Source organism: Poecilia reticulata, chromosome 2 (genome assembly GCF_904066995.2).
Source record: "Poecilia reticulata chromosome 2, P_reticulata-male-v2, whole genome shotgun sequence".
Lineage (NCBI taxonomy): Eukaryota > Metazoa > Chordata > Actinopteri > Cyprinodontiformes > Poeciliidae > Poecilia > Poecilia reticulata.
The window spans coordinates 16,631,667-16,646,289 of record NC_088831.1 but is presented as its reverse complement, the minus strand read 5'-3'; the positions used below and the strand labels follow the sequence as shown (position 1 = coordinate 16,646,289).

General features: G+C 38.4%; 3 protein-coding genes and 1 pseudogene across 4 annotated transcripts; 2 read left to right on the top strand and 2 right to left on the bottom strand.

Moving 5' to 3' along the window:
- Positions 1 to 204: 204 nt before the first annotated feature.
- LOC103482102 (gamma-crystallin M3-like) lies at positions 205 to 1,001 on the top strand. The gene is made up of 3 exons (XM_008438049.2): positions 205 to 280; positions 381 to 623; positions 714 to 1,001. The coding sequence occupies exons 1-3, from the start codon at positions 251 to 253 to the stop codon at positions 987 to 989; spliced, it is 549 nt and encodes a 182-aa protein (XP_008436271.1). The 5' UTR covers positions 205 to 250; the 3' UTR covers positions 990 to 1,001.
- A 4,922-nt stretch (positions 1,002 to 5,923) lies between these two features.
- On the top strand, positions 5,924 to 6,826 carry LOC145547502 (gamma-crystallin M3-like). The gene is made up of 3 exons (XM_008438033.2): positions 5,924 to 6,048; positions 6,159 to 6,398; positions 6,494 to 6,826. The coding sequence occupies exons 1-3, from the start codon at positions 6,034 to 6,036 to the stop codon at positions 6,770 to 6,772; spliced, it is 534 nt and encodes a 177-aa protein (XP_008436255.1). The 5' UTR covers positions 5,924 to 6,033; the 3' UTR covers positions 6,773 to 6,826.
- Positions 6,827 to 9,937: 3,111 nt separating this feature from the next.
- LOC103482134 (gamma-crystallin M1) lies at positions 9,938 to 10,917 on the bottom strand. Its single transcript, XM_008438093.2, has 3 exons — positions 10,805 to 10,917; positions 10,440 to 10,691; positions 9,938 to 10,354 (listed from the first exon to the last, which is right to left on the bottom strand). Exons 1-3 carry the CDS (start codon positions 10,811 to 10,813, stop codon positions 10,079 to 10,081), a joined length of 537 nt encoding a protein of 178 aa, XP_008436315.2. The 5' UTR covers positions 10,814 to 10,917; the 3' UTR covers positions 9,938 to 10,078.
- Positions 10,918 to 12,208: 1,291 nt separating this feature from the next.
- LOC103456948 (gamma-crystallin M2 pseudogene) lies at positions 12,209 to 13,109 on the bottom strand (annotated as a pseudogene). Its single transcript, XR_014090393.1, has 3 exons — positions 13,076 to 13,109; positions 12,683 to 12,948; positions 12,209 to 12,545 (listed from the first exon to the last, which is right to left on the bottom strand). The product of XR_014090393.1 is annotated as a gamma-crystallin M2 pseudogene (transcript).
- Positions 13,110 to 14,623: the final 1,514 nt, after the last annotated feature.

Genomic DNA, 14,623 nt, shown 5'->3' with positions numbered 1-14,623 from the left:
TTTCAAAAAGGGGCTTTGTTTTAGCTTGACAAAGGATTTATATTTGAAATCTTCGAGGGCCCAGTCATGTGATTACAGTACAGAACCACAGTCCAGTAAATGGCTCTATACCATGCTGCTGGGTCAGGGATTTAAACAATGGGGCCCCACTGACTCTGTAGGGTAAGGTCAGGTATAAAAACGAGGGTTAAACCGAACAGAACGGCAGTGCAGCGGTAGCAGAACCAACATCAACATCTCAACTAGAAGTATGTCCACCACTGACATGAGCATGGGCAAAGTAAGCTACACAATACCCTTAAGTATTTATTAAATCATAGATGGTTTAAAGTAAAGGTCTTTTTTTTCAACTTGTAACAATTACGCCTCTCGTTTCACAGATCATCTTCTACGAGGATAGAAACTTTCAGGGTCGCTCCTATGAGTGCATGAGCGACTGTGCTGACATGTCCTCCTACCTGAGCAGGTGTCACTCCTGCAGGGTGGAGAGCGGCTGCTTCATGGTCTATGACCGCCCCAACTACATGGGAAACCAGTACTTCATGAGGAGGGGAGAGTACTCTGACTACATGAGCATGATGGGCTGGAGTGGTGGAATCAGGTCTTGCCGTATGATCCCCATGGTGGGTTATAAGAAAATGTTTTGATTATGATAATGAGGCTTGTCCAGTCATAAAACGCTGCATCCATTGTGTCATAATGTCTCCAAACAGTACAGAGGATCCTACAGGATGAGGATCTATGAGAGGGAGAACTTTGGTGGTCAGATGTATGAGCTGATGGATGACTGTGACTCCATCATGGACCGCTACCGCATGTCTGACTGCATGTCCTGCCATGTGATGGATGGTCACTGGCTGATGTACGAGCAGCCCCACTACAGAGGCAGGATGATGTACATGAGACCTGGAGAGTACAGGAGCTTCAGGGAGATGGGATATGGAGGAACCAGGTTCATGAGCATGAGGAGGATCATGGACATGTGCTAGAAATGTTTATTTTGAAAAAAATATATAAAATAAAGACAAAACAAAAAACAAAACTGTGGTTTTGTCCTAAAGTGAATGAAAGGACCTCACAAAGTGAGGTCCTCCCATATTTTGCTAAATCCCATATTTAGCAAAATATGGGATTGATTATTTCATATAATTATTAAACATGGTGGTGGGAATATAGTTGTCACACATTCTACGGTGTCTACAGTTTCTACAGTGGTTCACATAACCACTGTAGAAACAATATGCTTCATTCAAGTCCCACACATGACGAAGAAAATTGTGAGCAGCTGCTATCAGTCAATTTCCAAGTGTCTGCTAGAAGGCTGATGATGAAGCATCATAGTGAGTCTAAGCAAGTGTACCACTTACCCCGAGACCAAGTCAAGAACAAGACCCGAGTGTATCGAGACCGAGACAAGACCAAGACTTTTAGGGTCCAAGGCCCAGACCAGCGCCCCGCGCTACACGTCACAAAAAAATTTGAAATATCATAAAAACTGCTTCTCAAATTGATCTGAAAGATCTATTCTCCTAAAAACATCTAGATATTAAATGCTTAGAGCTGAAATTAATTATAATTATCAATTCAAACTCATCTTTGTTCTGCTTTGCTTCCATCTCTGTGTCACAATCTGCAGAGGTCTCACATCGCCCCTAACAAGACAATGCCCTGGGTAGTTGCTCATATTGCCTATGTCAGAAACCACCACTGTCTGCACCATTAAACATAGCAATTATGACAACACAGTAACGGTAAACAGTCAACAATGAATACTGTCCAAGGAACAACAAGCAAAAAATAATCAGGCAAAAGCAGCGAACCATGACTGTTCTCGCTCTCAACCGCTGCATGAAGCCAGGTAGATGACAGGTGACGAAAATAATCAAAGAGCAATGAGCATGCGCTGTGTGTTATCTTACGTTCTTGTATTTTATTTATTTGATGTTAGTAATAGTTACTGCAGTGTGTGCAGAGCATTACAAAAACAAAGAATGGTCCTGAGTGAGACTCCAGTCCTATCATAGTAAAAAGCCGTAAAGAACTGTTCAGAAGAATCAGCTCGTTCGTGAATGTCACATCCATAGACATAAGAATAGACGCCTCATAGACTGCTCTCTTCTATTGTCGCTGACGATATTTAGGGCGGCCATCTTGGAGCGGTCCACCACTCCACTCAGCGTTATGTGTTTAGCAGGCACAATGACGTATCAGCGCATTTAATCGATCATAACACACTTTGTTGTTACTGGAAACCATATTCAAACATCTATCAAAGCTACATTTATAAACAATTGTATGTTTTTAATACATAGTTCAGCATATTTAAATATGCTTAGTGGTAATAGAATAGGAATGGAATATTCTGATATCGATGTATGATGAGCATATTACAAAGCACACAGCCGTTCATAATTTATTTAATAAATTATTTAGTAATATCAATACATATTTATATAACTATACAAACACAGTTAAATAATGATTAATAATGACACAAATAAATAATGATTAATACTGAATAATATATATTGGATACATGTATGTATGTATGTATGTATGTATGTATGTATGTATGTATGTATGTATGTATGTATGTATGTATGTATGCATATACATACATATACATAGATATGTTTTTCAGCCGACAAGTTCTAGCTTCAGAGTGATTCAGCAGCTGAGATTGAGTCCAAACTCCGATGCGAGATTCATCCGTTCTGTGCAGTGAATCCGTCGATCCTTAAAGATATTTTCCTCTTCTTCCTCACATCGTGTCTTCAGGAAACCTTCAAAACAAAAACGGAAGATTTGGGATGTATCTTACTTTTCACCAAGTGAAAGAATAAATAATAGTCTTTACCACCTGTGTAAACTTTGCTGATGAATGTTATAACACATCATTTTTATAATGTTACATTGTTTCATTTCTAATGTAGGCTCTTGTGTCAGATAATCTAAGTCAATGTTAGAGAATAATACATTTTTTTAGATTTACAGAATCTCAGATAGCCTTCATAGCGGGGCTGAACCCGTATTACACCAAGCACTGTAGCTAATATTAGCTGGTATCCTGCCAGTGGACATAAATACAGTAAAGTAATATTCTAATAACAAAATATACACAATAATATGTCCATCTTACTTGTGAAATGTTGTTTGCGGAGCCCTCACATCAATAGTCCATCGATTCGAACAACAATATCCCTCAGTGTTGAGGCATCTTCTGTTTTGGTTGAGCAAAGTAGGAGGGACGATCGCTCCAAGATGGTCGCCGTATTTCCTGCGCTGGAGCAGCCAATGCGGGGTCTACTCTTATAGTATGTCACATCACTATATTGAAGACTTTGGTCACAGCATTGTCGCACATGTGCAGCAATGCCAGTCAAAACCTCCGTACAATAAGCGCAGTAAGAGATAACTTTATTTAATCGCCAACGCAACATTTTGTCACTGCACAGTTAGCTTTGCTAACATCACTTCCACATAGCTTACCTTTGAGCTTCCTCAAAGTGACGCTGAACGTTGGACGTAGTCCCCACCGTCTCTAAAAGCCAAGCGCTGCTTAATTCACATGTCATTATATGCTTTCTTGTGATTTATGTAGGTAAATTTATTACCGACTATTAGATAGGCATCTTCTCCCGCTCCGAGACAAACTGCGCACTGGCTCAGAGTGCCGCGTGCGAATTAAAGGGGAAGGCGATTAGTGGCAGCTGTAACAGAAACACGTAATTAGTAAGTCGCGTTATTGCTTGGATTTTAATTGGTATGTTTTGCATCCAGTGAAAACAAGAATGTTGACAGATAAACTGGACAATATGCTGACAATTTAATGATATTTCCACAGTTGTGGTCTTGACTGGTCTTGAAATAAAATCCCGAGTCAATGTCTGAGACTAAGACCGTGACCAAATGAGGGCGAGTCCAAGACCGAGACCACCTGCCTCGAGTTCTACAATATTAGTGGAAGCATACATAGAAATCCATTAGGAAGGACTTCATCAGTGAGAAATTAAAGTTCTGGAGTGGTTTAGTCAGAGTCCAGAACCTTGACTGAAAATCTTTTAGAACACCTGCAGATGGCTGTGGGCAAGAGAAGTTCCCATAATCTCAAAAATATGGAAAATAGAACAGAGCTGGCAAATATGACTCCTATCAAAGAAGACTAAATGGTGAAATTGGATCAAAAGCTAAATTAATAAAGTATCAGTTTAAGGGTTCATACAATCAGGTTATGGCACATTACTCATTTACTTTTAGCATTTTTATGTGTCTACCTGAATTGTGCTGGGTAAATGTTGCACTATGCTTGGAACAAGTTTTCAATAATTTACCATTGTCACATTTTTCACATCACAAAAGGGTGAGACTCACTGTACACCACATGGATGTTATTCATTAAATCTTGTGTGCGGAGATGGTGAATCAATCTATCCGAGGTGGACTGACTGTCCATTAAAGTAGCAGTATAATATAAATGTGACATTTTTGAGCTTTAGATCATGTTAAGATGTTATTCCGTCATCAAAAAACATACATGAAATGTTGCATTGGTTATTTCATGCATGTTTGAGAAATCATTCAATTTTCCATGTCAGTCATTCGGGTTTGTAAAATGTTTGGGGGAACCAAGCGCTGCCTTCCAGCTCCTCCTTGGAACTTTAGCTCCCAAGCCAAGCTTCCCTTCCCACCCACTCAACTCCTTCAAACTAGCAGTGGCAGCAATTGGCAAACACCTGGTAGAAGTGTGCATCTGCAATTCATTATTATTTCTCAGTACAGTCTTCCAATGAATATTTGTAAAAGCTTAATCGAGGAATGTTGTGGTGATATGCTGAAGGAAAGAGTATGAGCTTCTTAAAGAGACAATTTCAAGGCATTCAATTGCAAAGTCAAATTTCTTATAAGTCACATTTCACATACGTGTGTACCACATTTTTATAACAGCATAAAGTGACATAATTACTTGATTGTGCTACAAAATTATACTGTGCGGCTGGGAAACACATATTACTGTCCCTTTAAAGGTACACTTTAGAAAAAAATCATTTCGGTGATAATTTTAAATGAAGTTCATGTGTTTTTAAACAGTGGTGCTTAAAACCACGAGAGTTCCCAGAAAAAAATCAATCCAAAATAGCAAGAGCATACACAACCAACACAGGAGGACCCATCCAAGAACTGAACTGGATTTCTTTTACTTGGATGCAGCAATGTGAACGCCTACACCACCATACACTGATAAACCTTATAAATCTTTATGAAACTACATCCAGAATACTGATGCTAACTCCTCTATTTGCATTATTTAAAGACATTTCTTTCCCCTGTTTTTCCTTTAAAGTTTCAGCAGAAATATAAAATAACTTATAACAGATTGTAGTTGTTGCTGCTAATTCCCCCTGAATAGACTTAAAAATGTTTATATTCTCAATTTTGCTATTTGTTGTTTAATGCAAACACTGCACTGTTTGAGGCGTTGCAAAGCTACATCTGACATGTGGATTATTTTTTATTGGCTGGGGGTCGGCGGGGGAGTCCAGCTGTTCATTTTTCTAATCAGTTCATAGCAAAAAGTGATAGTCTTTAGAGTGAACTAAAGTCACTGATGCCCCCTCTTTTAGCAGCTGGGCATATGTAGAGGATCTGGAACATTTTTAAGAAAAAGCATAAATATTTCTGGTTCATGGTTTCTCATTTAAAATATTATGTGTAATATTTTAAAATATTTAAATAAAGACGCTTCTGTAGAAAACACACAATCATTCAGTAGCAAGGACAATACAAAATGGGGCCTCAACTAACAAATGCAACCACCGCAAATCACAATCGATTAAAGGTCTCTTTGAACTGAACCGGACGGGGGCGGTAGGGGTGGGGTGGTGGGGGGTGGCTGCTGCTCCATATTGCTCTGTCAGGAATTTGAACAAAGGGGTCATATATCCTTTTGGATGCAAGGTCAGGTATAAAAGCAGCTGGAGGACATGGATAAAACTGTGGCAGTCCTTTGGATCCAAAACAGTTACCAGTGCAGCCATGACCATGGGCAAGGTGCTCTCTTCACATCTGCACTTAATCTTTAGTTTGTTTAGATGCTGAAAGTAACTGTGGATCAGAGCGCTGCGCTGTGATGCCATAAAGACTCTTCTTTGTTTTCTCAGATCATCTTCTACGAGGAGAGAAATTTCCAGGGTCGCTCCTATGAGACCAGCAGCGACTGTGCAGACATGTCCTCCCACCTGAGCAGGTGTCACTCCTGCAGGGTGGAGAGCGGCTGCTTCATGGTCTACGACCGCACCAACTTCACGGGAAACCAGTACTTTGTGAGGAGGGGAGAATACTCTGACTATCAGCGCATGGGCATGAGTGACTGCATCAGGTCTTGCCGCATGATCCCCATGGTATGGAAGCTTAACTACACAAGAAAACATTCAAAGTGATGAGATGTTTGAAAACAGATTGCCGTCATGGATTTGTATTTATCTTTAATTTACAGCATAGAGGCCAGTTCAGGATCAGGATTTATGAGAGGGAAGACTTCGGTGGTCAGATGCATGAGTGCATGGAGGACTGTGACTCCATCATGGATCGTTACCGCATGTCTGACTGCATGTCCTGCCATGTGATGGATGGCCACTGGCTGATGTACGAGCAGCCCCACTACAGAGGCAGGATGATGTACATGAGGCCTGGAGAGTACAGGAGCTTCAGAGAGATGGGATATGGAGGAACCAGGTTCATGAGCATGAGGAGGATCATGGATTCCTGCTATTAGACCCTCACTGTTAAAACACAAGCTGTCAAATAAAGCATAGAAGTTCTCTTTAAATTTAGTTTTTTTTTCTTCCACTAAAACTTATCAGAAGCTTTCATCAAACAGCATTTGTTTTATTTCACCGTTCCAAAATCTGCTTTGTTTGCTCAGAAATACCAAAGTATCGTGTTATTTTGATTTGAAGAAATATAAAGTAAATTACCTTCTATTGAAATTATTGAATGCTAATCTATCTACTTCTATGACTTATAAGCTATTGTTTAAATTTTGATGCATGAAAGTTTAATACAAAACCTTCCTTTATAGATCTTAATCCTAATATGTAACATGAAGTAGACTAAGTTCAACATAGACAGTGAACAGTACAGAAAAATGTTCCATTAATATGCAGTGACAATAACCAGAGTATTTATTATCAGTGCAAGTTAGATTGGATACGCAACAGTATATTCATATATAAATTTATATTGAAGAATTTGCTTGATTTACATCTAAATTTTCATAAAACAATATTTTATTAATGCGACAATACAGAAACTGAAAGGAATGACAGAGGAACTGTATTGTAGGAACATATGAAAGAGCCTTTTCTGCCCATGCTATTGTGCTATACAGTATGTATAATAGCTTGTGTAGTAGAGAGTAGTGTGTTTTGCTGCAAGTCTTTGTTGTTCAAATTCAGTAAATAGAACAACTGTCATTTTGTGGGAGCCACAAGACTTTTCCATGCTGTCATTGTAAAAATACTGCAAAAACACCAACCACCTTTTCTCCAAACAGCTAATTCAGTCACTGATACATAATCAGCTGCTAAGTTTGTTCATGCATCTGACTAGAACTGTAACTACATTTAGTAAATGGTATATCATTTCAATTATATATATATATATATATATATATATATATATATATATATATATATATATATATATATATATATATATATATCACAGCGTAGTGAGGTTTTTTAAATGTTCAACTCATTTCACTGCAAATAAAAAAAAGCATTATTTATTTTCAGTGTATTCAGACAAACTAGGTTACTTAAAGTTTAATTTAATGGTTTGAATTTGTTTTATTGTGTCACATTATGAAAAATGCATGCATTTAGTTTGCATAAAAATCACAGTCTTAAAAATTCAAAGTTTTTTTTCTTAAAAAAAAATAATTTAAAGTATGAGTTCTGATCTGACTCATTAAATATTTCTCATTTTAAGCCCTGAATTACAAAGGCTTTTCATGATGCAATTTATTTTTATGGTCTAAAAATAACAAATGCATTTTTTTTAAAGACTCATTCAGCCTGAATTATTTGTGGTTGATGTTTTCCTTAGTCTTTCGGAGTGTCCTGTCTGTCTCCCCCCTGCGACAGACTGGCGACCTGTCCAGGGTGAACCCTGCCTCTCGTCTGGAACGTTAACTGGAGATAGGCACCAGCACCCTCCTGACCCCACTAGGGACAAGGGCGTAAGAAAATGGATGGATGGATGGATGGATGGATGGATGGATGGATGGATGGATGGATGGATGGATGGATGGATGGATGGATGGATGGATGGATGGATGGATGGATGGATGGATGGATGGATGGATGGATGGTCTTTCGGAAAGGTTTCTAATGCACTGGTCCTTGAGTATTCCATACAAACAGACTTTCCCCACTGATCTGAAGAGGCTCTGGTTCTGTAATCGTGTGGTTTAATACACACTGGAGCTGAACAGTTTGACTTGACTACTAGCAGTTTTGGCTTACCTGAACCTGGACTACAAAAAAAAAAGTTGGATTCACAAAGCTGATTAGGCGAAAGTCATGACCTTGTTTAGCATTTCCACAGCAAATGTGGTGACATCATTGACAAGAAAATGTAGTAGGGAATAGAGAAGTATGAACAGACTGAAAAACATAACCCAAAAAGAATATAAAGATATTTACGCACCACTTTTCATCTGTTTGATAAGAATAAATAAAAAAAATGTTGCACTCGTAAACACTCACAGTACACAAAAAAGAAACAACTTAAGCTAAAAATGTGGATCTTGTATGTTATGTCTCCTTAAATGGATTAAACGTTGATGTACTGGCATTGGAACAGGTTTACATTGTTCAGGATATGCACATAGTTTTCTGCCAACATTTTGATATTTTATGCTGAAGTATTAATTTTTAATTATGTTTTTAAATGTGCTACAATACACCCAGAGGCGAAATGCTTGATAATGGCAGGACTTTTAAGGAATGAGTGTTGTCCTGAAAATTCTCTTTTGGAAGACGCACAAAGAGACTCAGCTTCGCCAGGCTAACGTTACTTGCCCGTTTGGGCTCAGAACCACTGATAACTGCTTGCAGTTCTAGTTGTTATTGGCACTTTCTGTTTCTTGATGAGACTGGCGACCGGTCCAGGGCGACCCCACCTCTCGCCCACTGACCGCTGGAGATAGGCACTAGTACCCCTTACCACCCCACTAGGGATAACCGTGTCAGAAAATGGATGAATGGATGTTTGTTGATAAAATGTTGGATGTGTTTTATTGGTGCCGAGAGTTATTCTGGGTTAATAGTTGCTAAACAGTGCTTTTTAGTACTTTCTGGTTAGAGGAAGTAGCTTCTAAGATTAGCTACAATGCCACTTGTTATCTGTTTCTGATGCATCTTCATGGCTTAAGTAGTTAAAGTTTCTATAACTAAGACTTTTTTGTAATAAATTACTGCACATAGTCAACAAGAGCATGCAAATTCTGGCGAATATTGTTAATGGTTGTTAGCTGTGTTTGGAAGAAATAAAGCTTATTTTGCATAGTCAGTTAAAATAAAAAGCTTTTTTAAGTTGTGAATTTTATTAGCTACAGTGCTCTCACCTGTCAGACATACTGCCAAGAATTTATAGAATAGTGAAAAGCTAAACACTAATCAGATTGAACAAACATTTTACTTTACTGGTGGTGAAAAAATGTCTATATATGTTCATATCCATGCGGTACCACTATATTAATGGACGCTCATGTATGCTGTCATGAAAGTTTGAGCCTGCTAGCTCTATCAAATTACCTCATTCTGCTCAGTCCATAAAAAGATCCTAAAAAGCACAAAAAATATATTGTAACTTTCTGATAGATAAAACATAAATGTTTCAAATGATCACAGCACACCAATTAATGGGCTCCTCATATGTTTACATATTTCATCAATTCATTTTATTTTAGAATATTTAAAAAATTATCTGTTTGTCTACAAGCAGTAGACAAACAGACACTGAATGTGTGGCAGTGAATTACATTATTTTTATTTGCTCATGTGACAATAGAAGTCTAACAAATATCAGTGATCCTCCTCATGCTCATGAACCTCATTCCACTCATGCCCATGTTCATGAAGCTCCTGTACTCTCCAGGCCTCATGTACATCATCCTGCCTCTGTAGTGGGGCTGCTCGTACATCAGCCAGTGACCATCCATCACATGGCAGGACATGCAGTCAGACATGCGGTATCGGTCCATGATGGAGTCACAGTCCTCCAGCAGCTCGTACATCTGACCGCTGAAGTTCTCCCTCTCGTAGATCCTCATCCTGAATGATCCTCTGTGCTGTAATAAAAGTGTAATAATGGCTGTCAGTAAGCTCCTTTAAACGCTAAATGAATCACATTAGGGTTTTTTCCAGTGTGCTTACATGGGGGATCGTTCTGCAGGATCTGATGGAGTCGAACATCATACCCATGCTCATCATGCGCTGCATGTCATGGTATTCTCCTCTCCTCAGGAAGAACTGCATGCCCATGTAGTTGGGACGCTCATAGATCATGAAGCAGCCGCTCTCCACCCTGCAAGACTGGCACCTGCCCAGGTAGGAGGAGATGTCAGAGCAGTCGCTCAGGCACTCATAGGAGCGACCCTGAAAGTTCCTCTCCTCGTAGAAGATGATCTGGAACGATGCAAGAGAAAGATCACAATCACAAATTAAGGTTGTGGTAAAAAAAAAAAATCAATGGATTTTTGATTTAATAATCTGTAATTGCATGCTTTGGATATTTTTACCTTGCCCATAATGGAGTCTTAGATTGTTCCCAGGTGATGTTTCAACTTGATCTACTAACTCAATGATTTCAGGCCCTTTTTATACAAAATCTGAGGGGCCATGATGTGTTGTTATTCAAATGTGCAAAGCTGATGAATTAGCAGTATGACTTTTGCTGAACAGGGGCTATAAAAGTGTGACAATAGATCCCCATCCATACATTTCTGGCAGCAGTCATCTGCATTGTTCATTTTAAGCATAAGCTTTGTGTGTATGCCATGCGCAGTGAGAAGGTTCTCTACATACAGTAAGGTCATATCATCAGTGTTAGGAAAAACTTCACATAAGACCACATCTCAGACAAAGCCATAAGAGACGTAAGACCTTAAAGAACAACTGATGTAAGTTTGCATCTCATTAATGCTAAAGTATGGTTTTGAGATGTTTAACTTTCTATCTACAAGAGATTTAAAGTCAATCCCAGGTCTGCAGGCTCTGCACTGTACATTAAACAGTCATTAATTTGGACAAATCTCTTCTCTCTTCTAACTATATTTATATTTAAAGAAGTTATTTTTCAATAAATGCATAACAGCTTAAAAAATTGGCAAAGTAATCATGCAAAAATCTAAAATGCCAAAACTTAAAGTGATCCAAACAAAAGCCACATGATTCCCTTCTCTGAGTATTGTAAATACTTTTTATATTTACTGCAACTGAGTTGAATAGCATCCCACTAGAGTATCAGCATTTTTTTTTCTTGTTTGCAAAACTGAATTTCTAAAAATGTAAACTTTATCAAGGATTATCAAGGAATGTAATCTTGAAATTCAGATTTCTCTTCTGAGATAAGCTTTCATTTGGAAAGCAGGTATGCACAGCAGTTCCATCATGGTGGCTGCCACACAAATGTCTCTTCCAACATTCCCTGCCTTCCTCTGACCAACTGCCTGAAGTAGCTCCATACTGTGACAACTCTATTAGAGAAATATGAAACTGCAGAAATAACTAAAATATTTCAAATCAAGTTTGCTGGAATAGCACTCAAAGGAAATCACTAATAATAATGGATACTCTACTGTTTTAGAGTTTGTTTTAGGTATTTTAGTACTGAATGTATTGAGTGCTTTGGTTAATCTTTAGTTAGTTCAATAATGCCTCTGGTGGGGAAATCATGATGGAAACATGAATAAATATGCAAAATATGAAGAATGTACAGTTGTGCCTGTAAGTGCACAGTTCAGATGGTACAATACATATTTTATTAGTATCGTACTTTATTAGTAAATTAACTTAAGAATTTCACCATTGCTGGTGTTACAGTTGATGAGTAATTCGAACATTACATGCACAAGTACAAGATAATCAAAGCAACTGATATCATTTACAATTATACACCAATAAAAACTCCTTCACATTGTTGGTTAAAAATTCAGTACCTTTAATAAACAAAGTGTTTGATATTTACAGCAAGGCTTTTCTTGATGGCTAAAATTCTGCGACCCTCCTGAAGGATCCGACGATGGCGCAGGTGGCACACCAGTCTCGGTACCTCCGATATTCCCCAGGTTTCAGGAAGTACTGTCTGCCTCGGTAGTTAGGGTACTCATAGAAGATCCAGTAGCCATTCATAACATTGCACGAGTAGACATGGCGGTGATGAAAACGGTCAGACACACAAGGACAGTCGTCCATGAACTCCATCATGTGACCGGTGAAGTCGGGCTTCTCATACAGGCGCATTCTGTAAGAGCCTCGATACTGTGTGGCGTAGGAAGACAACAAATGATCAACCAGAAGGTTAACACGAAACGGATCTAGCAAAGGTCTGCCTAAAAGTCACCAAAAGAAAAGAATGTGTGGAGATGTGAAATCTACGTATTAGGTTGGTGTCCTACCGCTGGAATCATCCGGCATGAGCGAATGCTGCTACTGAAGCCCATCCATCTCTGATAGTCGGGGTACTCTCCCCTCCTCATGTAGTACTGGTGGCCCATGAAGTTGGGTCGCTCATAAATCATGAAGCAGCCACTCTCCACTCGAATGGAGTTGCAGCGGCTGAAGTGCAAGTGAAGGTCTGTGCAGTCATTGCTGCACTCATAGCTCCGACCCTGGAAGTTCTTGTCCTCGTAAAAAATAATCTGGAGTAGGGAGACATTGGATCATCAAGAGTCAGAGTCAAACTTTGCTTTGTTTCAGTGTTGAAATCAAACAAGCTCACAAAAAACTGTCAAACCATGCTGTGCTTTAATTTATATTCATTATAAGCAGAGTAGATAAACAGCACTCACCTTGCCCATGGTCTCCGTTGGAGAGATTCCCCATGTTTTCAGGGCTTTTTATACCACCTCTTGACAAACAAAGTATTGTTATTCAAATTCTCTCAGAGTTATAACTAAAGGCTACTGGCACATGTTTAGCTTTTTGTTGGAGCAAAAACATTGGGTCAGAAATATGGATTTGTATTTGAAAAAAAGGATAAATAATTAACTGGTTTGGTGTTTTGACTTGCATGGACAAAGGAAAGGACTAGTATGGTATCCACACATCCAGTGAACAATGGCTACAGAACAATATGGAACAGCTCTTTTACATTAAATATGTTGTCTAACCAAGCAGGAAGCCATTCACTCTATATGCTTCTTTACCTGCGCAGACCCACTGTGGGGGAAGAAATGTGTGTACAAGAGCTGGTTGGTACTCTAGATGTAAAGACTCTATTAGAACTTGTACAGTAGGATGAGCATTTTAATTCTGTGCGTGTGCAGATGTACGATACACTCTGACTTTGATTTTACATCGTGTGAGGCTCTTTACAGAATTCACTTTAATTAGTTCTGTTCTAATTTCAACACAAGTCACTAACGCTATTTGTATAGACAAAAATGTCTGTCTAACCGCGCCTTGTTAAAACTTGATGTCAAAAGAAAATGGAAGAATCACATGTATGACAAAGTTTTAAATGGCATGTCCTTAGGTTTTTCACTGAACCCTAAATTACCTCTAACACTGCCATCAGTAGACGTTTAGAGAGAAAGCAATTGCTTTGTATGTACACTGCTCAAAAAAATAAAGGGAACACTTAAACAACACAATATAACTCCAAGTAAATCAAACTTCTGTGAAATCAAACTGTCCACTTAGGAAGCAACACTGATTGACAACGGGGACCCTCGTCAGGTCAGTCAGTGTTGCTTCCTAAGTGGACAGTTTGATTTTACAGAAGTTTGATTTACTTGGAGTTATATTGTGTTGTTTAAGTGTTCCCTTTATTTTTTTGAGCAATATATATATATATATATGCATATATATATATATATATATATATATATATATATATATATATATATATATATATATATATATATATATAATAGTGACAGCTTTATGATACTTATGATTATCACTGTTTTATGCCATTGTTTTATATTAAACATATTTGGCTAAAGTGTAAAGCCTGTCCTTTAAGCTCACCAGGGTAACGATGCTAATAGCACATTTAGGTGTGCAAAAAATTGTCATGTTATGGGATAAAGTATGAATGTTTTCCATATGATTCCTACTCTTTAAGTTTACATCATACTCTATGTTGTTGGGTCCATTCAGAATCTGGACCCATTCTGTCCAGTTTCTCTCCATGCCGTTAGCTATACTAGTGATCCGGATCGTGTCTAAAACCACACACACCATTTAATCCCACCAGACGGGGAGAGGGCAGCACTGGCATTGTCTGGTATGGTATGGTATCCAAATGCAAAATGAAGATTAAACTATGCCAGACGCTATTGCAGATACTTTGTTTAGACTACGGCTTCTAGACAGTGCTCATTTATTATTTG